This window comes from Chiroxiphia lanceolata, chromosome 2, assembly GCF_009829145.1.
Source record: "Chiroxiphia lanceolata isolate bChiLan1 chromosome 2, bChiLan1.pri, whole genome shotgun sequence".
Taxonomy (NCBI): Eukaryota; Metazoa; Chordata; class Aves; order Passeriformes; family Pipridae; genus Chiroxiphia; species Chiroxiphia lanceolata.
Window position 1 is genome coordinate 88,346,915 of NC_045638.1, and position 22,458 is coordinate 88,369,372.

Consider the following 22,458-nt stretch of genomic DNA (forward strand, 5'->3'; position numbering starts at 1 on the left):
TGCAGGCAGGGCACTGCCCTCCCCACCTCGTCCCGTGTGTCAGCAATCCACAGATGTCCTGGTGCCCACTGTGCTTGCCACTTTGCAAATACAGCTCTCACACAAAATCTCAGCTCTACGGGACTGCTTCATGTTTGTGCAGTTTTAAGCAGTCAGATATGGTATGAGATGAAACTGCCTGAGTTTTAGACTAATTTATTTATTTATTTCTTTTATCAGACGGAGGTACTTAAGCATTGTTTAGGCAGGTCATGGTTTTCTCCAGCACAAGGCTCGCTACAGTTTTAATATTGATCAATAAGATTTCGTTTCGATGTCAATAAAAATCACTCAAAACTCCCATGCAAAGTGAGGGGAAGACATAAAAAACCCATTTGTTTACACTCTCTTTCCTTTGACAGGATAATACACCCAGCCAGCACACTACAGAATACATTCCGCTATCATTTGCACAGCCTTCACGTGAACCCACAGTGCACAGCCATGTTTTAAAGGCCAGAGCTGTATTGAGATGTCTTTTGTTTGTAATGTTACCAACATTGGTGCCACAGTACCATCCTAGAAACTTTCCTATTTTGAGGTAGTACAAAGGCTAGGCATTGTCAGTGATATGACAATGCAAAAGATCTTATGTGAGAACTACTGCAGTTGTTGAACTGAAGAAATCACAATGACAGTACTTCTGCCCACACCCTTCGTTCCTTTCTGGTGGGACTTCTGCTAATTTAAAATATTTTGAATGTGACAAACAGCCTTTTAGACTATTTCAGTGGCTAGAGATGAATAATAGATAATTTGAGTCAAATTATTACACATCTCTGTGCTTCAGTTTCCTTATCTGTCAAAAGTGTAAGTCTGCTTCCTAGAAAATCTAATTCATAGAATTATAGAATGATTTGGGTTGGAAGGGAGTTTAAAGATCATCTAGTTTCAATGCCCCACAGGGTGACCTTCCACTAGACCAGGTTGCTCAAAGCCCCATCCAACCTCGCCTCGACTATGTCCAGGGATGAGGCAGTCACAGCTTCTCTGAGAAACCAGTGCCACTGCCTCACCACCCACACAGCAAAGAATTTCTCCCCAGTATCCAATCTAAATTGCTCCTCCTTTAGTTTAAGACTGTTCCCTCTTGTCCTATCACTATCTGCTTGTTTAAAAAGTCGTTATCCCTTTTTTCTAAAAGTCTCCTTTAAGGACTGGAAGGCTGCTAGAAGGTCTCCTCAGAGCCTTCTCTTCTCCCTGCTTAACAGCCAAAACTCTCTCAGCCCATCTTCATAGGAGAAGTGTTCCAGCCCTCTGACTGTTGCAGGAGCCAATCTGATAACAGATCCCAACAGATCTGAAACAGTATTTCAAAGTTTACATACCTATTGCTTGTAAAGCCCTTAAAGGTTCTTGAACGAAGCTTGATAGAAGAAGTTATTAGGGGAAAAAAGCTGATATTACTGATTTATTGATTGCAGATAATACCATTCTGTGTATATTGAATGTTATTAAATCCTGTTGCTTTGTCATTTCAGTTCTGTGAAAAGTCAGTGTTTGTATATCTACTCTTTTTCACCTCTTTTGGGACAAATTATAAACATATGAGTATAATCCACTGAATATAGTTCATGAAACAATTTACTGACCTTCTTTAAAAGTATCTCCTTGAATGTTCTGTATTTCTGGCAGCTCTTCTATTCACACTAGCATGAATACACCCGTTTTAAATCAGCTCTTGATCTCTGAAGGCCAAATCCTGTGAGAGACAGAGTAATTCTAGCAATTCTGAAATATTACAGCCAAATGTGCAGCATAAAATGAACGCATGTTTACTGTTTGTCTTACTTTCCCCTAACTGTTTAGGGTCTGCTCTGGTTGTCTCTTCCCTAAATTTAAAGCAGATACCTGAATATTGCATAATTCCTCGGTTAAGCTGGGAAACAGATTCTTTGTACTAACCTATTTCTAAAGTTTGTGTTTCCTAAGTACTTTCATAAATTACAGAGGCTGCACCATATCTTCCCCTGATCTTTTTTTTAATTTTAGTCTGAAGTACTGGCACATAGATAAAATAGAAGGTTCTGTTCTGTTTTCCTCTAAATATGTGCAAGCAACATACAGTGACATACAACGTCTATTATTCCTGCCTCAAGTCCAAAGAACATAGTTTTGACTGTTCACTGCAAGCAGATATATAAGATTGTTACAAATTGATGCCAAGGGGCCCATACTTGGAATCTGTTTTGTTTTTCTTTGAGTTAGCTTCCAAACTGCAAGACTCTGCATAATGAATGTGTTATCTAGTCCTTCTGTTTTTTATTTTTGAAGGAGAAACAGCACATACTGCAAAGAAACTTTTTCTACTTGCTCAGGTTCCATAGCAACACAGCGTTGCTTCGAATTTATTTTGTACTAATCAATTAGAAATTTTGCTCTGGCAGCTGGAATGAAAGTTTACAGGCCAAATCCTGCTTATTTTACTTGGGCCTGCAGCTGCAGTAAATCCAATGAAATTCTTGTCTGAGAAGGATACAAACTTGTAGCTTTCATCTCTCTCTCAGTTTAATTTTTGTGAAAAGGTCAGATTTAATTCTTGGTTTTCTGCCCAAGCATGATAAAAAGGAGGCAATTCTCTTAAAGGATCCACAACTTAACACATGCTTACAAAGAGAGTTGTTGAATTGTTAAAAAGGGAGGTATCCTTTGCTTCCCTTCCATTTTCATTGGTTGTTGTCAGCAGAGCTGATTAGCGCCCATCTTTTATCCGGCAGCTGGTAAAATCTCCTGTTGTATCCACCCCATCGTTTGTGGCAAAAGGGAATTTTCCAGGGAGCACAGTGGTATGCACCAGTGCTCTTCAGAGCAGCGCAGCCCTCAGTAACATGGTTAGTATGCACAATTCCTAGGGAACCTTCCCTTGTAAAGGTCAGCTCATTCCCTGCTGGAAGTGCATGTAATGACCGTGAAAACCCACGAGATCTTCTCTCTCGTGTGCACTCTGCAGTGGTGCAGTTTGTTGAAATCCAAAGCTGTAATTGAAGAGGTTTTGGTTATGTTTTTATTCATATTTATTTTTCTTTTATCATTGCTAAAACTGTAATACTGGGAAACTGGGAAAGCTCATACCAAAAAAGTGCCAACAACCTGCAACCATGTGGAAATGGCAGAAACTTTCTGATGTGGATTGACAAAAGCTGACATTTGGCTTTTAGGGTTACAATTCCAAATTCAGCTCATTCTGCTCCTGCTCTTTATGTTCAAACTAGAGAATTCATGTATAGTTATGCCAAGCATGCTGCCTGAACAAAACACAGGGAGAGCATTGGGCCTCTACTGTAATTTACCACACTGTTTGTTTCTTTTTTTTTTGTCGGGTAGTCACACCATGAACCTCCTTTTAATGCATTTTTACTGATCTTTGCATAAATGAGTCAGAGGATTGAAACAATTTTTTAAATCTAGCTTGTTTTTCTTAATGGCTAGAAAAATGTGCTTCCCCTTACAAAATACACTGAAAAACTGTACAGATGTATAGGAAGGCACTGATTTAACACTTTCTTTCTATTTCACTCATCATCACACTAGAATTCAGCCTCTGACTACACAGGATTAGAAATACATGTCACCCCGTTTTGTAATGAAGGCATAGCAAATCAAAGTCCTGATTTAAACTTTGTTACATGTCAGGGCTCATCAAATCTCTATTGCAACAAAGAGGATGACACAGAGCAGACTTCGCTCTTTCAAGAGCAGATCAGAGTTAGAGCTGGATCTCAGTTTGTGTGTCAGGGACTGTAACAGGGAAAGCAGTGCTCATCCACTTGCACATGCTCCCTTTTTTCCCTGTCCCTCTCCAGTTTTTACCAGTAGTTAGCACAATGGGAAGATTACAGCCTTGGCACCATAAAAAGGGTCAGGGAGTGTGAAGTGGGCTGCAGATTCCCTAAAAGCTGCATTCCTAAAGCAGGAACTTCTCTGCCTGGAGACTTGTCAGAAGGAAGGAGATCCAGACGACTCCACTGTTGATCATAACAAAACACACAGGGCTCACAATTTCAGCCCTTGGTCTGCATGCTGCACACGAGGCAGTATAGGCTTTCCACCAAGTATGGCTTTTCTCCTTTGGGTGACAAGTCTCTCTAAGCACACGTAGGTATAGTCCTATATTCTCCCTGGTTCCCAGGCTTTGCCTCTGATGCCAAAATTTCTTCTCTGATTATAATTAGCAATTTATAAGATCAGCATATGTCAAGGAGGTGACATCCAAGGGCTTACGATGAGAAGAACTGATGACCGAGGTGGAAGGAAACATAGCAGAACCAGCTTTGGGGGATTTAAATGTTAAACCCACTTCATTGTTTTGGGTTTGTGTCCTTCTCTAAAGTGTTCATGTTATGTTTAGTAAGAAATATTGTACAACTATGTAGTGTGCCATGTTATGTTAAAAATATGGTTTTTTTAGAAACACATTTAAGTTTGCTGGTTTTCTTCTGCTGACTGTTCTTTTATTTTGATGGATTTTGCATGATAACATTTCAGTATTTGGGAAAATGTGGGAGATTAATCATTATGACTTTCAGCAAGGGGAAAAGCCCATGTTTAAATGCATTGTCCTGTATTATATGTCTGTGTTCATATTCCCCCTGTTTTTATTGATGTACCGCACATATCTGACCTCCACATTTGCCTGATGCATTTTTCACCAGTTTGGTGAAAAACTGACTTCCCAGTTTTGTTTAAAAATGTGATTGGAATAAGACCCTGATAACCATTAATTGCTTACAGTATGCTTTTCCAATTGGATGTACTTAACCTACATGTACCTGATTGAATTTCCTTGCAGTCAGTAGCTCTTCCTCAGTAGGCACAGCTCTATGTAAAGTATAATCTTATAACCTGATTTGCTGTGTTTTTCATCATTTAATCAATCAAATGATGCTGCTCTGAGCTATGTTTCTGCCCTGTATCAGTGTGGTGGTTTGCTAATGTGCTTCTACACTACACAGCAATACACAGACCTGTCCTCCACCTCCTGCCTGTATGATGGAGGTCTTAGGCTGTTTGCTTTATAAGCTCGATAAGAGAATGGTTAAACCAATCCCTAAAAGGACCCTACACTTTTCACATGGAACCTGAAATAATTTACCTCGTCGGGTGAGGGTTTCCCTTGGTAAGATGCAGCCCGGCTCCAACATCTGGACTCACTGGCAGTGAGAGCCCATGTCATGGCACAAAGTGTCTCACACACCAGGGGCTCTCCTCCAACTCCAAAACCTTAAAAAAACCAAGCAAACCAAAACAATAACAACAACAAAACAAACAAACAAACGAAAACCAAAACAAAAAACTAACCAAACCAAACCAACCAACCAACCAACCAACCAAACAAAACCCCCTGATGGATACGACTTTTAAAGTGTGGGTAGGAGTTTTAAGCTCCAGCCCGGGGGGGCAGCAGGTGATGTGGTCAGGTACGTGCAGTCGGCCGCCCCTCAGGCAGGGCTGCCCCGCTGGGGCAGGCGGCGGGGGGATGTGGGGGGAGGTGGGGGGGGCGGCCTTCCCTCGTGCCCCGGCTCGACTTTTATTGTCTCTCTGTCCGTGTTTTGCCGTGTTTTTTTGTTCATTTTATTTCTTTCTGTGTTTCTCCCCCCCTCCCCTTCTCTGTGTGTGTGTGTGTGTGTCTGTGGCCCGCAGGTCCCCCCCTGCCCTGTTCGTCCGCCTCCTCCACCCCCCGCTCGCAGTCCCCCTCCCCTCTCCCCTCGCCGCCGGCCAATGAGGGCCCGGGGCGGTCGCTGGGCGACGGCGCGGCCCGGGCGGCCGCGGGCTCGGACTCTGAGGAAGAGTTCGTCCCTCAGTCATTCTTAGTTCAAAGTGGCTCTGGAAACCTCTGTGTCGCCGCCAACGGTGAGTGACTCTCTCTCTCTCTCTCTCTCTCTCGTTCTCTCTACCTACTTTTTCGTACCTGTCTTGACGGCCGTGCGCGGGGATGCAGGTTGGTTGTGGGAGCGGGTGTGCTCTCTGGGTTGGTTTGTTTCGGGGGGGGGGGGGCTTGTTTAAAAATAAGTAATTTGGGGAGGGGGGCTAAAAATCGCCTCGTAAAGGTCGAAAAATGCAGCGCTGGGGGGAAGGTCCGTGCTGCTGCGTGGGTGTTGCTGGGTGTTGCGAAGAGGGACGCGCCACCCCATGTGGTACCTGGGCAGCACTCAGAAACTTTGCCGGAGTTGAAGGTTGCATCCCGGTCCCTTTTGATGGGGTGAAATTTTGGTGTTGTTTGCCTTTTTTGTTTTATTGACTCCTGCCCGAAAGACTCGCCAAAGAGCCCCCCTTCTCAGTGAGGGCGGCAAGGTGCAGCCTAGGGGCTGAGGGAACCTGTCAAGAACCTGTCACCCAAGGGCTGCGTGGATGGGAAAAGGAATGGCAAAAATGCACAGTTCCCTTGAAAGTTGTGACAGTGTTATCAGCACCGTGTACTGATGGTGGCCTCTTCAGAGGCCAGTGGAAGGTGTCTGTGTTCGGTCTCTCTCAGAGGCGCTGAGGGATGCCCTCGGGGTAAGTATTTGAGGCAGCAGCACAACCCCGTCCTACTGGGATGCTCTGAGACTCCCCGGTGGGGTGCTGAAGGTGCTCAGCCCTGCCGAATGGTCCGTGCTGCTTAAACAAATTACAAGGAGAGGAATGACATTCACAGCTCTCTGCTGTAAAGACAATGAGTCATAAACGGAGAGGTAACGCTCATTGGCAAAGAAATGTGAAATTTCATCAAGGGTAGTGTAACCTGACAAAGTGCAGATTACAGCAGTGGAATAGCAGTGGCCACTCAGGCTGCTGCCATCCGGCTGGAGTGATAATTGCTCAAAGGTCTGATTTATGATGAAGGCGAAGGCATTCAAAGATATCTTGAAAGAGAGAAAGAAAGGTGAGAGAGAGGTTTACTGCAGCTGGCAACAGCTTAACTGCATTTATGTTAAGCTTCTAAGAAGGTTTCCTAGTATGCTGTTATCTCCAAGTAAGGAGAGAAAGTTTGACATTTAATTTGTCCGCCCCCCCTTCCCTTTCCCAGCTTCCCTCTTCTTTTGTTGCATTTGTTATGGTAAAAACAAACTTTCCCTTCAGAGTTTTTCAAAGGAGAAGGTTATCTCCTCTGAATTGTCATCCTGAGGAGAGTAGGGGGAAATACAGTGTCGTATTCATTCAGGAAACTGATTAAAATTCATATCCTCAGTTCAGCTTCCCCCCTCCCCTCCCACCCTATAACACAGACATGCATCTGACTCCTTGCAGTCGCAGTACATGGAAATGTGAAATCATGTAGATGACCCTCTTGTTGGAAATAAAGCCAAACTCACATTCCACCTCGTGTTTTCCACATCTTAATGTATGTACTTCCTCTTTGTTCATTTAGGAAATACGTACGTACACATACATGCCCATCCTCCAGGTAAAAAGAGGGAAGAAAGAGAAAGCAAGTGAGATTAAAGACTTTAATCTCTTCTTTTACTAATTAGCTGAAGAACAGAAAAAGCATTGTTCAGAGGCCACAGTGGGTTGACGACATTATTGTATTATTGATGTGCTGGTGAGTTAGTTAGACTTCAGGCTTTTCAGCTGCCTGCTTATTTATCCTCTTTTTTTTTTTTTTCTCAGTGCTTTCTGCATTGGCTTGTAGACATACTACATTCCCTGAGGCTTTCTTTGTGTGTAGGATTCAGCAAGTTGCTTATAAATATGTCCCACACAAAGACAGGGCATCTGGGGTCTCATTTGCCTGCTTATTCTAGTTGTTCTGTAATCAGAAGTGCAGGTAATGCAAGCACAGTGGTGACCTGTTAGGATCAGCTCAGCTAAACTCTGCTGACAAGAGGAAAACAAAGGTGACTTATTTTGCCACCTAACAAACCATAATCTGAGAGTTCACATGAATAAGAAGCACAGACCATACAAGCCCATCATGTCTAAAACCTAGAGACTCTTCTGACCTCTGTAAATGGAATTAATTGCTTTAGTTCCTTAACCTTCTGTTTCTATGAGGCTTAGTCAGCTTAAAGTTTAAATGACAAAGGCAGGTCTTTATGTTCCTTAAATGGTGAAAATTAGTAAAAGCTTATTTTGGTTAGGACTAAGTTTAATACAGTTAGAGTACTCATTCTTGGAAAATGGTAGCTGTCTCAACAGCAGGACAGCCTGAGAATGCTGTCCAAAGGATTTGTGTTGCACTTTTTAATTGATTGTGGCTAGGTTTTCCTTCCACAGCTGTGTAAACTCACCCTTAGAGAAGTCCATCCAAAGTAAGTAACACCCAGGGAGCAGCATTGCTGTTACAAATCCCCATGTAAATTGCAAATATAATGCACACGGAACTTAAGAAACGTGCTACTTTTTGAAGATACAGTAGGCTATTCTTTATCTAAGTTTTTTTCATTCCAGAAAGGTAATATTGTCCATAATATTATTTTTAAACTTCCACAAAAATATCCAACTAAACTTTCAAATGAAGGCTGGAACCAACTAATATGTATATAAATATGTGGGCATCTTTTAGGGCTTTTAGTTTTGTATTAGATGCATTACAAGCCATTGTTTGGTTTTCTTCTAAGTAATTTAGAACATTTAAAGCCCCAATTTTTATTGTACTTATAGTATCAGCAGGTAATTTTAAGGAAAAATAGACTTTTCAGTCTTGAACCTTTTCATTTTTCTTTTTATATATGTTAAGTCCAGAAGACTCTTTACCTAAAATTACCCAAATTAACTAGGATGTGAATGTCTCTGTTTCATAGACTTCTAGAATGCTTTGGATTAGAAGGCACCTTAAAGATCATCTAGTTCCGACCCCGTGCCATGGGCAGGGACACCTTTCACTAGACCAGCTCAAAGCTCCATCCAACCTGGCTTTGAACACTTCCAGGAATGGGGCAGCCCACAGCTTCTCTGAGCAACCTGTGCCAGTGTTTCATCATTCTCACATACAGGGAATTTCTTCCTTGTATGAAATCTAAATCCATCCTCTTTTATTTAAAACCCATTGTTTTAAATTTGACCATTTTATTTAAAAACCATTTAAACCCCCCTTGTCCTATAACTACAGGCCCTTGTAAAAAGTCTGTCTCTGTCTTCCTTATAATCCCCCTTTAAGTATAGAAAGGTCACACAGAGCCTTCCCTTCAGCAAACTAAACAGCCCCAATTCTCTAAAACATCTCAGGGTGTTTCAGTTCAGAAACCTTAACATTGCCTGACTCGAGGATTTCAGCACTATTTGAACAGTAGTCTGTCTTGGAGTATCTCAGTGGACAATTAAGGAACACTAATTAGTTCTTTAGGTTTCTTATGTATACTGGTGTGTAGGTATATATGTTTATGACTCAGGAGAAGCCAGAACTGTCTGAAGGCATTCAGTCTTTAATCTGGTTGTTTTAAGAAACTAACAAATGCTATGTTGGATCAGAACTTGTAGTCTCTGGCATGGTATGGGAGGAGAAGCACGAGCCAGTGGGGCTGTAGGGAGAGTACTGGCCGGGTGGGAAAGGTTGAGCACTAGCCAAGGAGAGGCTGTAGAATCTGGTGATTAGCTTGTCAGTGGCAACTTTCTTCCATTTGAACCAGTAAATAACATGAAAAATAAATTAAAAGAGACCAATCAGGTGTCTTTAGAGAAGGGTGTGTAAGAAGAGCACATCAGACAGCACATTGCTGTCCACTTCCCCTAGTATCCACAGCTGGGGCACTGGGGACATTAGCAAGTACGTCTCTGCCCAACACAGCTATGAGGTATGGAAATGGCTGTTGTGCAGAATGACAAAGAACAGGTTTTGAAAAATATACGAAATCTGTGGAAAGCTGACATCCAAATTCCTTTGAGAACACTGACTCTGTTACCTCATAGTCAAAGCTCAAGTGTGTTACTTCTTCCATCTCTTCCATCAGTGAGCAGGCACTCCATGTGAAGTATGTTTTTGACATATTGTAGGGTCTGGTGTTGTAGGGTCTGGTGTGTTTCTCTAAGTTACTTCTATCAGGCAGACAGGAAGGCTGGATGTAGTCATTTGAAACAGCCTCTGCAGATGGGAGCCACAAAATCCCAAATCACCTCTGGTTTGGGGCATTTTAGTATTGTCAGACACAATTTCTGAGACCAGGGCATGGATTTTATTTAATTCTAGCAGAAGTAAGGAAATACCAGAAAGTTGTAAGAGTATCTAAATCTGACTCTCTGGTCCTAGAAATTACTTTACTTTGGTGACACTGGAGCTAACATCTACCAAAGCCTCTGTAGGAAGAATCTAATGTCTAACATCTAATGTTTGGAGTTTTATCGCTCACTTCTGAATATATCTACGTCTTTGGCTTCTTCCTCAAATACATCCCTATTACAAAAACTCTTGTTGCTCCCCACTGATTAACCAGTTTTGCACCTTTTCTACTACTAAGGGCATTTACTCAGAAAAAGAAGCAGCAGTGGAGGGTCACGTTGCCATCACCCAAAGTGACATTGCTGCTGGAGAGAGGAGGGGTGGGGAGGGAGGTATGATTCCCGGTATTATTACATTTTGAATTCCAAGAGGAAGGTTCAATGTTGTGTGAAGCATTGACGATGCAGCCCTTACCTTGGCATGGATTGTGTTGTCAGTGGACAAGGAGGGAAAACTGTGTTGAGCATGTACATAAATATTCTAGGATTAGATCCTAGAAGGCGAGTGCAATTTCTGTATGATCCGTGATTTCAGTGGAAAATAGGCTAAATCAGGATCAGTTTGCCCCCAGAAGCCAAAGAAACCCACAACTGCTGCATAGTGGGATCTGCATGAATGAGCCACTTTGACCAACAAAATCCATGGTCAGGGAGTTAATGAAGATTCTGGTAGTGCTTTTGCCACTTTTTCTTGTTTGGAGTGCTGGACAATTTGAAGCAGTAGTAAGTTCTCATAAGGTCTTCTTTTTCATTTCTAACTAAATTTGACCAATCCAGACCTCCCGATTTGTAACCTATTTTCTGTTTAGGTGTTTGTTTGGGGTTTTTTCAATCTTTAAAGTGCAGCCTTGAGCTGTTAAAGACAATCACCCTTTGTAATTTACCTCCCTTTCTTATCCTTCAGAAAGAACTTTTCAATTTTTTATGACATGATTTCACCCAGATTTATGAAGATAAATCCTTCATAAAAAGGCTGCTGAGGACTCCTATAGCCTTATCTGTTTTTTATCAAATAGTTTAATTTTATATAAACTGTGCATTTCTGGCACTTTACAGTGAGTAACTGACCGGATCATCTGCCAGTGCTGATGCTATGGCTGGATTTCTTCAGGATCTAGAAGGAAGTCATGTTCCAGAAAGACGGGTTACTTTCTGCTGAGTGTTTTTAACCTATCTATGTGCATGCTCAATGTTTATTTCTTTAGTATCCTTGATGTGTTTGGTGCTTCAGAGTCTGCCACACAGAGACTGCTATTTTCAGACTCATTCAGCAACCCAGTGTGACCAGCTGAAAGGATGAATGTAACACAGCCTGTTTTGCATCAGGCATCACCCCTCTGATCTTCAGGTCCGACTTCAGACACAGGAGTTGTCCTGTAGGAACAGTGGTTAGATGTTTAAAGCACTGGGATGGAAGATCCAGTCACAGAGAAATCAAACTGCAGCAGGGAGCCCAAAAGACACTGAATATTAAAGTATTTCAAAGAAAGAATGCCTTACATGAGTAAGGCATCTTAGAAGTGAAGAATTTTCAGGGATCTGACTGAGGAGTGCAAAAGAACCTTTGATAATGTAATCTAAATAATTGATATTTTTTCATCTAATAATTAACAATAAATTCCAGTTAAATCAATTTTCTTTTATGAAAGGCTTCCATTTTTCTTTCCAAAAAGGGTTGTGGACAGAGAATCTATTCCCTTGCTGTGTTTTGTCCTTGCACAGTGCTTTCTGTTGCTTCTTTTTTTGCTACTCAAGCAAGTGTGTTAAGTAAGAATAGCAATTAATCTCTGCATCCTTTATCAGAGATTTGCAGAGTCCATTAGCATCAGTGTTACTCGTAATGGTAATTCATAATTACAGAAGGGAAACAGGAATCAAAAGATATAGCCAATCAATTTACAACTGTCTTTTAAAAAATTCAAAATATTTTTTCTATTATTGTGTGCCCTATTAAAACTTTTTTTAACATCATGGCCCCCCCCAGCAACATTTCAGAAATTTAGGAGAAAAGGTTTAAAAGATGTTTAATGTAGTAATAGTTTTAAAAATATTCTTTAATAAAAGAATTTTTTTTTTAACAGTAGTGATGATTAGGTAAGGTGCTTGGAAAAAAGTATTTTGAAAATGAGTTTCACATAATTTTTCAATGAGTTTATCTTCTAATTTGGGAGAGTGTTCAAAATTCAGCCTGAGAAACTGTGACCTAAATTCCTCCCTTTTAATTTTAGTCAAAAAACTAAACATGAGATTTATTCATCATAAGCTTTCAATTTAGTTAGACATTTCAAGCCATCAGTGTTTGAATAATCCTGAGGAGATTCCTCTTTTTCCACTCGTTGTGAAAAGAGCTATGGCTTACTATGGGTCCACAGAAGCCTGAGAAGTTAGTGTGGAGCCTCAGTCTGGTCATTTTATCTTGATTTTTCACAGTTGTTGTCTGCTTGAACTCACTGAAACCATCCAAAAATTCATTGACATATTTGAAAATTGATTTCAAATTCCTCAAATCATTCCTCCAAATTTATCTCTGATGCAAAGATGACAACGAGGTTCAGGTTTTGGGTTTCCAAGCATCAGCCACTACCTCTCAGACCCTGAAGATCAAGTAAGAAGTTGTAAAGTGGCAGCTGTGAGGAGGATCAGATCATGAATTATTCCTGCTCTTACTCACTGAGCAGTGGAGCCGTCCTGTTGAGTTTTTGTTTCTCCTGTTTCACTCTTGCTACTAAGAGGAAAGATCAGAAAGATGTCACTGTGTGAGCTGCAGATCTTTCAGAGGACATGAGGCTCTGGAAGTACCCACTTACCTTGCTGTCACTTAAGCTCTTACCCCATGAATTCGCTTTGCATCCTGAGAATATTTATTTAACCTGGCAGTCGTTTGGCTTCAGGATGAGAAGCAAAGGTGAGAAGCAAATAATTTGCTATAGGACTAGATTCTTATCGCTGGTGTCGGTGGGAGGCATTTGGATTAGATTCCTAGCATAACGAGGGTCAAATCCTGACCCAGCTAAAATCCTTTCGGCTCAAACAGAGAGACATTTGGTCAGGAGAGGATAATATGAATATACAGGGAGTCAGGTCAGGGGCTTTTGGGGTTTTTTTTTTGCAAAGAAAAAATATCTTGAAGAGAACAAAGCAAAGTTATGATTGTCACAATCAGTGAAAGGCAGCAGTGAAACAAGTCACCTTTCCAGGCTGGTAGGGAACACACTGAATCAGTTAAAGCAGATTTATAGCTTTTTAGCTGTGATAAAACCGTATCAGCGTGTATATGAATTTACATAGGAGTAGGGTTTTTTTTTTCTTTCTTTTAATACAAACCACATTGGAAAGAGTGCACAAAGGAGCCCCACTCTAAGGAAAGACAACTGGAACAAATTATATGCATTCAGACTTGTTAAACGGAATTGGCAGCAGAAATATTCCTGGTAACCTGAGCATTACAGCAGCATTGGTATAGTTAAGGTTATGTCAGCATTTCCATTAGATTCCCCCCCCCTTTCAGAGGTTTATATCTGCAGGAAAAATTCACTGTGGGTTGAAACTTGACAAGCTGTACGAGGTCTCATCTGAGATGGAATTTTTTACCTTTTTACAAAATTGGGGAGAAAAAACTGTTTGAAGAGTCAAGCTACAAGAGCACAAACAAAAATAGCAGCATTCTGGCTTTGATCCTTTCAATGTTAAAAAAAACCCATTTCTTTCTTTATAGTGTAACTATCAAATGTGCAACAAAATCTTGCTCTGAAGAAGGAATTAATCATTACACTATTAGAGGAAATGAAACATTAATTTATGGCCCATTAGATGCTTTTTCACTGCAGAACTGCCAGTGTTTTGGTCTACCTCAGGTTATACTGAGAGATTTGTGACTAACATGAAACAAAGCCCCCAAAGGAGCAGATTCTGTTTGGAAAAAATGCTTCTGGGCAGCTTTATAAGAACAAAACATTGAAGGCAGAGTTGTCTGGAGATTGGAGTGAGTACTAGGAATTTAGCCTTCTGTTTTCTGCCACAGGCTTCTCAGATATAAAACTTAACCTCCGTTTTCTCATTGTAAATGAATGATATAGCAAGCCTTTGGCTTCACTATCCTTCTCAACTATTTCCTCATCTGTAGGATATTACTGGAGCTACCCATGGTTTACACTGTGATGAACAAGTAGACAAAAAGGGACCCAGGGCTCCATACTTGCAGACATCAGGTTTCAGAGTAAGCTAATCTTTTTTCTAAATCTTTTCAAATTTCTAGGTGCACAGCATTGAACTTGTTATTTTTGGGTATATATCATCTCAGAGCTGATGCCTGTATGGCTAAGGGTCTGTGTATGTTCCCAGTTCCTGCAGGGCTGTTTGCCTTCTACACTTTGAAAAGTCATAGCTGATGTTCATCAGAACTTTTTCCGTTCACCAGATAAAAGCTGCTGTGGAAGTGCAAAGTATTATAAAATACAGGAAGGCAGTCTGAAGCTCATATACTCATGGCCATGTTGTGTTATTACTGTGAAATAGATCTCTCAGTTGGGAATGAGCTCAAACTTTGGGAAGGCTTGTTCCATTAGCTGTTTGCAAGCCATATGTCTCCATTTGAAAATGAGGACCTGGGGGTTTTGAACTTTATTTATAAGCTGAAATTTGCTGGTCAGGGAGTGAAACAGTGATTAATTCATAATGGAGAAGATGCCAGAAGTCTCACTCTGACCTGTGTGTTCTTTTCAAACTAAACATCCAATAACTGCGTAGCCTCAGAAGATGTATCCCCCCCTCCTCTTCCTCCATCATTTCTGTGCTTTGCATTATCCACTCTGTTTATTGTAATACACTATTAATCTCAACCACAGCTTTCAAACCATTATGTGACCCCAACAAATTCTTCAACTGAAGCAGTGATAGCTTTAGGTGTTCTGTGTGGAAGGTTTTGAGGCTCTGAGTAGAAGGGAAAGGATTGGGTTAAAAATGTTTGAGGCAGTAATTCAGAGGAAAAAGTGTTTTCTGTGGATACAGCACGAGTTTTCTGAAAAATGATATTGGAGTATGACAAGGGGATCGTGCAGCTTCTTGCTGTGTGTATGAACCACAGTGTTTCCTTTGAAGTTACTTCCCATGTGCACCTGGGTGCAAAGCAGTAGGGTGTTTTGTTCAAGGGAGGGCAATCCTTAACCGTGTGTCTAACAGCAGGATGAAGCCCTTAGTGCCCATGCTTGGTAGTAAAGCTGGTGTGAAAGACAGTTATGGCACAGAAGAAACCTTTGATTTGGAGAACTTTCTATGAAAGACTGTCAATTGGGTTAAGCCTTAGAGGACTACAAGCCCCAGTATACAGATCCCACATAAGAATTCATTTTTCTGGCACTTTGGAAAACAACAGAATTTGAAGGAAGGGTTGAAAGTTTTGTTTGGTTTGAAGTCCTGCCCTGTGAATTGAGACAAAAGCCCCCAAAAGAGATGGAATAGCTGGTGTAGTGTTTTAACAGCATGGTAGGCATTAGCTCAAAACCTACAACTACAAGGTCAATATTTTGTAGTAAGTAGTCCCTGGAAGTGGGAGTCAGAACACTGGTGACTGGTCACAGTTGACTTTGGCCAAGTGACCTGAATGCTAATGCTTGACTCTTACGTGAATAAAATGGGGGATAATTGTCATTATTTGCTACTTAGAAGCTTTGGAGATTTTCAGATTCTAGATTGAAAATGAAAAATACTATTGTGCTCCCACTCCATTCAGCTGGTAAATCCAGTGTTGCAGAGCTTACTGCTGGCTCTTAACATGTGCTCGTCTCTGTAGGTAAGGGATGGCGATGCTGCAGAGTTTAGGGAGACTTTTTGTAACGTGTCTTCAAAGTCTGCCCTCACTTTTAACAGGGAAGATTGAGTAGATCTTTTTTACCTTCCCATGTAATAATTAGGTCTGTTAATGGAAATGTGGTAGTTAAAGCATTTTCCATATAAAGCAAAGGAAGTGTAGCAAAAAGACAAAATGGTTCAAATCATAAGGCTGTGTGACAGAAGCTGATAAAATTCAGACATATAGTAAATCGCATTTCTGTTTACAAGAGGTCAGCTGATATTGACGTGTCAAAGTAGCATGAAAATATACAGCCATTCACTAAAGACAACAATGGTGGGGCAAAAGACCAGTGACTCCATGTCACTTCATAGGATCATAGAATCATTAAGGTTGGAAAACACCTCAGATCATCGAGTCCAGCCATTAACACAGCACCACTGTGTTCACCACTAAACCATGTCCCCAGGTACCACATCCACGTACGTTCTGAAAGCTTCCAGGGCTGGTGATTCTGGAAAATCTCTGCCAAATGGTAAAGACCTTATATCCTAATCTACTTCTTGTACTTTTACTACTTGGACACATATGCATTTGGAAAAGAATTGCTAATGGAATGGTGGTTGATACATTTCTTCCTGACTCACATGCCATTTAAAATTCTAAAGCAAATGAAGCTACTGAAACCCAAATCATCCCCTTTTGTTCATCAAGGGTCTCAAACATCAAGTAGTCTTATTGGTGAAAGCAGTCAATATAAGAAGGCCAGAATGGCCCTCCTAAATATTTGCCTAATTAATTGCTTCCTAATATTTCTTATCCTTTCACTTCTTAGGACATCAACATTACTCAGAAATTAACCCCACAAATTGTAGCAAGTGTGTTTGGGGTGCCTTTCAGAGTAACATAAAAATTACTACTTTCACTTCTTGTCTTTCTTACCTTTCCTAACTGAAGATGCCCTGGCAAGGCAGTAAATTCATAGAAATCATAAAATACCTGCAGTTGGCATTGATTCATAATTACAGGTAATTTTTCCCTGTTGTCTTAAAATATATTCATCCTTTCTGGAGGATCTGAGCCTTTTTCTGTTGTGTTAAATTTCTCTAGGTTTTCAGGGTATTTCTAGATGTCCTGCCAATTTAGTCTCTTAATCGTGGTGTGTTTAATTTTCTTTCAGCCTAAATAAGACCTCTATTGTAGAGACAAAAATTGGCCTCTCAGAATTATTGAGGTTAAGCAGGTTATAATGTCAGCATTTTGGACACCTCAGGATATCAGGCATTCAGTAAGTACAGCGTGCTGCAAATAGGAAAAAGCATTCTGAAACCATAAGTGACCATATTTCTCTCAGCATTTGAGGGGGAAGGGGTGTTGTGGTGACCAGGCCAGAAAGATGAGAGCCTGTGTCATCACACGCACTATTCAAAATCAGCCAGCCATGACAGCTCAGGAATTGGACTCTAGGTTCTCCCACATGAGGGGAGAATTGAGCTTTGTAACCCGCTTCAGAAAAATTAAAGTAGCAACACATGCCTCATTAGCATGACAGCTATGGGAGTGGGCTTGGGATATAATAAAGTGCTGCAGGACCTTGGAGTGCTTCAGCAGGAAAGCTCACAAGTGTAAAATCGATGCTTTTGATACATTAGGTGGTAATGGAAGAAGCACAGCACAGAAGTGGTATGATCGGATGATTTAGTTATAGCTATAAATCTAGTGGCAGTATCGTGGCAACGTGATAGGACACAGCATTTCATAAGGAGCACGGCATAAAGATTCATGCATTAGTCAAGTCTGGGGATGAAGCACATGTAATTGGGAGTTGCATTACTGATATAAATGTCAGAGTGGTTCATCCTGGCAAACAAACTGAATAAAACAGGGGCACTTTGTAGTAAATAAGCACTTTAGACAGAGGTACCAATGTTTCCGTTCTGTTTAGATATTTCTGGTGTAAAATTATTCTGGTGAAATGAAAATCAGCATGGATTACTCCAGGTCAAAACTAATACTTTCACACTGGCCTCTTCCTTGCCTTACCCTGCCTGGCCAAATGTCGAGATTTTTGAGAAATTCTCCAGAATCCCATTTCAGCAGTAAAACTACTACCACTTGATGGTTACTTGTGCTATGTTTTAATGTAAAGCATCTCTTTTCTTGCTGCTCAGTTTACATAAATCCTGCCCAAATCACCTTAAAAAACTTCTCTCCCTGAAATTGAATGGCTTCATGAAACTGTCACAAGGATCTACATTCTCCCTCAAGCCATATAGACCCTCATTTAGGCATCTTGTTTTAAAATCAGTCTTCCTCTTAAATTACCATCATTTTTGCTGCCCTTTATTGTATTACAGTCAGTTTTCCTACATTTCTCTAATAGTGAGGGATAACTGAGGTTGGTATAGCTTCATATATGCAATGAGTACCCTAAGACAGGTCAGGTAAAACCAGAAGGGAGTGACATTGTTTCCTGCCATTAACATATGCTTGATTAGGAAAAATATCATTAGGACTAGTACAGAGGAGTAGCATGTCAGAGGAGATAAAGCGGATTTGAGTGTTTTTGTAGAAAGAGTTACAGGAACCATTACTGTTGCTGCCTGTAACTTTTCTGATACACCAATGAAACTTGAAACAAGAGGTCATCTCAAAGGGTAATAGCTTCCAGCCAAAATGTGCTTCAATCTACCAGACCACCCATCCTTTCTTTATCAATGAGGTCAAAATAATAGCAGTACTTGACACTTTTACACAGATGGGTAAAATCTATTTTGTCACCAGTAGATATTTCCAGAAACCTAACCCATGTAACTGTATATTGTGCCTTTCCCGTGTATATCTCTAAACAATTAGGAAATAGTGGGTCTCCTGGTACCTCCTCGAATCAGATAAGTGTGATTATCTCCATTTTACAGAGGTCACAATTGACTAGCCCGAGGTCACCCAGGCATTCTGCGATACCATCATGGCGGGATTCATCTCCCTGTTCTCTCCTCTTTCTGTAACAACCAGTACACTATGTTTTCTCCCAGAAGTGACACAGAGACACCTAACACAATTGGAATGAGAAATAAATGATTTTCAAACATAGTTGTGGAATTTGTAAAGGCACCTTAACTACCTGTTTGAAAATTGTGTTCCGGTTTTTAGTCACGTGAATTTTTAAACAGGGAATTTAGACTTCTGCTGTATATTGTGGTAGCTTCAATTTAAAACAGTTTGCATTGTCTTCCATTTCTTCATAAAAAACTCTCGAGCAGTTTATATCAGTGTCAGTTCATGCCAGAAGTTCCTCGAATCCATCTTGGGATAAAACACAAAAAGTTCTCCTCCGACTGAGCTGTGTGTTGGTTGCTGTCACATGGAAAGCTGACTAAAGCCCTTTAATTTATGAAATGATAGGTAGTCCTCAAGAGTTTGCCTAAATATTTTACTGCATGTCACTTTTTGTTGGAAACCAGAACCCATATTTGCTGTGCCATCCATTAAGTAGAACCTCTTCAAGTTACTTCTGCGTCTAAATGGGAATTTGTATGTGCTAACTTTTGTCTGAGAGTTTCAAACACATCACAGGGCTCTTGCATCTTTTTCACTATTTGTCTTCATCTTGGCTTAGCATAATATTTATGTGCAGAATATAAAAGAGGTCTGAAGGCTTTAATTTATTTTTTTTTCCAAATTGTTCTTTGCAGGGTACTAGAAGTGGGTAATATTTAAGGTTCTTTCGAAGAATATGAGTAACTTTCATTTGCTGAGATGCTGAGAGAGTAGGATGTAGCATTGTAGCGTGCTACAGTGATAAATTATTGTGCATAAGAGGTAATGATAATGTTTGAAGTTTTATGAAATTGATTTCCCTGGAAGAGTTGCAGCACAGTAGCCAGGGAAAGCTTATTTCATATAAACCAAGAAACTGAAGGAAAGAGAAGGGATCTCTAGAGATTGGCATAAGTGACTTGCGTGGCAGAAGGATAATCCCTGAACACACCTGTGCAGTAGAAACACAACATGTGGATTAGTTTTGTACTTAATCTGTCACTCTGGCATTCCCCCTGTGAACTGCCCGAGTGGTTTCTGCTCCCCAGCTCAAGTGTCAGTGCAGCTTCAACAGCAGCCACGTGAGCGCCGGTGGGTTTTGATAGCGAACAATGCGTGTTTGTTTGTTCATTTTGAGTCTGCTGTCTGAGATGGAATTTTAATGGTGTGAAAAATGAGAAGAGGAAAGAGAAAATAATAACCTGAGCCCAGAAACACAGCAATCAATACAATTTCTCAAACTTTGCCTTCACATCTCCTGCCCTTCTCACAAGCATTGTCCCTTATCCCAGTAAAATGGAATTCTGCTGTTAGTGTTATTCTGCTAGGGAGTGGAGCATAAGGGGAGTCTAAAGTGCCTACTCCTGCACTTATAATCCCTCCAGCTTGCCTTTGCGCTTGCTAAACCACAGCTTCTCTTGTATTACAAGTTTCCTTGTGTCTTCCATTTTGCACTGTGAGAATCCAGAGTCTTGCACTGGGTAACTGCTTGTCCGTAAAAAATGAATTTTGTAATTTCAGGAAAATTCTTCTTGGCTTTTATAGTGCTCGATACAAAAGGTGGGAAGTGAGAAACAGAGAAACACTGATAAGGATCTGTCTGTGATTTCTACCACTGCTGTGTATTTTGAAGGAAATGGCACACTTGGATGAAGTTATTTGTTGCAAAGGCCAAACTTCTGGCAGGAAAAAAGAGCACTAAATTCCAACCTGCGAACATTAAAGAGAGGAGGAAGAAAAGTGTAGAAAAAGACCTAAAAGCATGGAAGAAAGCTTTGTTTCAAATATATTTGAGTTTCAGATTGGCCTGGTGTCCTTCCTGCGGTGTTGGAGTGCTGTAAATTGAAAGCGCTCAGGATGGAAACAGGTCTGAAGCACTGACTTGTGAGCCCAAACAGAGTTGTGCTTACTGCTGCAGTGGTTTATTCAGCTTGCTGGATGGGAGCCAAAGGAACTGACCGCCCTGTGAGCTGAAACCAGTGCCAGCCAGCCAAAGAATAACATTGCTTTGACTGAAATGGCAACTGTTTGTTTGTTCTTCTAGCAAAAAGAGGGGAGAAAAGCAGCTTTTAGTGCTGGTGGTGACACAAAAGGTTAAAAATCGAAGAGAAAAAAAAATAAGATTACTGTGAAAGAGAATGAAAGGTTAGAGGCAAATTTTTTTCTTGATTACACTTCTCTGGTTGCTTGTTCTTCACTGGTTTGTAATTAAAAGAAAAGCTTGCTTTTCATTAGTTTGAACATACAGATTTTTTTTTCCTTCTTCTGCTAAAATATGGTAATCTTTTCTATATGATGAGTTACCCTTACTGGTAGTGGTTATAATGTACCAAAGCCGCTATGCTGTGGCAGTGTAGGCTCTGTAATGGCAACATGTGGTATTTGCAGAGGCCACAAGTGATAGTTTTCCATGTGTGAACAGCAGAATGCTTCGTGGAGTAAATCAGCAGCTGAATGGGACTTAGGGGTCAATTTCAATGACTTTGGCAGATGTTTAAGGTGAGCAAAATATGCAAGCTTGGTTATTTTCAGGTCTCTTTATTAAGTGCCTCATGGAAGGCTGACTTTTCTCCTGCTGAAGTTGTGAGCTGTCCCATTGTGAGTGTGGGTTGGTTCCCTGCTTGCTCTCAGTCTGTGGTGTACAGCAGCTCCTTACATGCTGTACCACAGAATCGTTTGGGTGCCGACACTGCCTCAGCTGGAGAACTTATTGCTTGACGCTGCCATTTCACACTTACTGTTTGACTTGACTTGACTTCTCCTTTATTTATTCTGAGGGCTTCCATACCATTTGGATCTAGTAGCTGGCCCAATGGCATGCGAGAGGCACTGACAGAGAGCTGGCGGAGTCGTGCAGCAGGGGTGCCAGCGTGGAGAGCCTGTGAGTGTAGCTGGTCTAAAGGTCAGGCTGACACCACCCAACCACCCCAGCCGGAGCCAAGTTACTGTCTGCTCCCTGTTTGTGCCACACTCATCCTCAGGGAGTATCCACTTTGCCTTTTTCTGGTTGCCATGCAACTGTCAAAACTGCTTGTTTTCCCTCCAGCTTGTTAATGTTTCTGGTAAAACAAACAGTACTAGTTAGGAGGTATTACTGGTGATATTAGCAGCACTTTTTTTCTGAATGTGTCAGGGCAAATCCTGAATTTGTTTTTGCTACCCCTAGAGATTAACCATTAACTTCAGTCGAACTAAAAGAAGAGTAAAATAAAATCTCTAGTGGTCTTTATTTTATTTAAACAGGATCGAACATAGGACAGCTACAGAGATACAAACCAAAGAGGAATAAAATCCAAAAGAGTTTATTAAAATAAATTTAATAATAATTTAAATAACTAAAATATTGAATTATTAAAATTAATTGAATTTTTAAACCTCAGAAATTTTTGAGAAGTCAAGTCAATCATATGTGTTTTGGGGATCCACCTCTTTTTTGAGAAAGTCTACCCAACTCTTGT

General features: G+C 40.7%; 1 protein-coding gene and 1 long non-coding RNA gene across 11 annotated transcripts in view; one reads left to right on the plus strand and one right to left on the minus strand.

Moving 5' to 3' along the window:
* LOC116782438 overlaps positions 1 to 5,715 on the minus strand; it is a 38,979-nt gene extending 33,264 nt beyond the window's left edge. Inside the window, exons 1-2 of one of the 2 annotated variants that reach the window (XR_004355239.1) lie at positions 5,132 to 5,715; positions 1,632 to 1,741 (exon numbers count right to left, since the gene is read on the minus strand). This is a non-coding gene — a long non-coding RNA (uncharacterized LOC116782438). The remainder of the gene's footprint in view (positions 1 to 1,631; positions 1,742 to 5,131) is intronic. The other variant, XR_004355238.1, reaches the window with a different exon arrangement.
* The window catches only part of TENM4 (teneurin transmembrane protein 4), a 601,078-nt gene that overhangs the window by 328,114 nt on the left and 250,506 nt on the right, over positions 1 to 22,458 (plus strand). For 6 of the 9 annotated variants that reach the window (XM_032679109.1, XM_032679110.1, XM_032679111.1 and 3 more), the window contains one exon: positions 5,680 to 5,889. The exons of the other annotated variants lie outside the window; for them this stretch is intronic. In XM_032679109.1, coding sequence (XP_032535000.1) covers positions 5,680 to 5,889 — 210 coding nt within the window. The remainder of the gene's footprint in view (positions 1 to 5,679; positions 5,890 to 22,458) is intronic. 9 annotated transcript variants of the gene reach the window in all.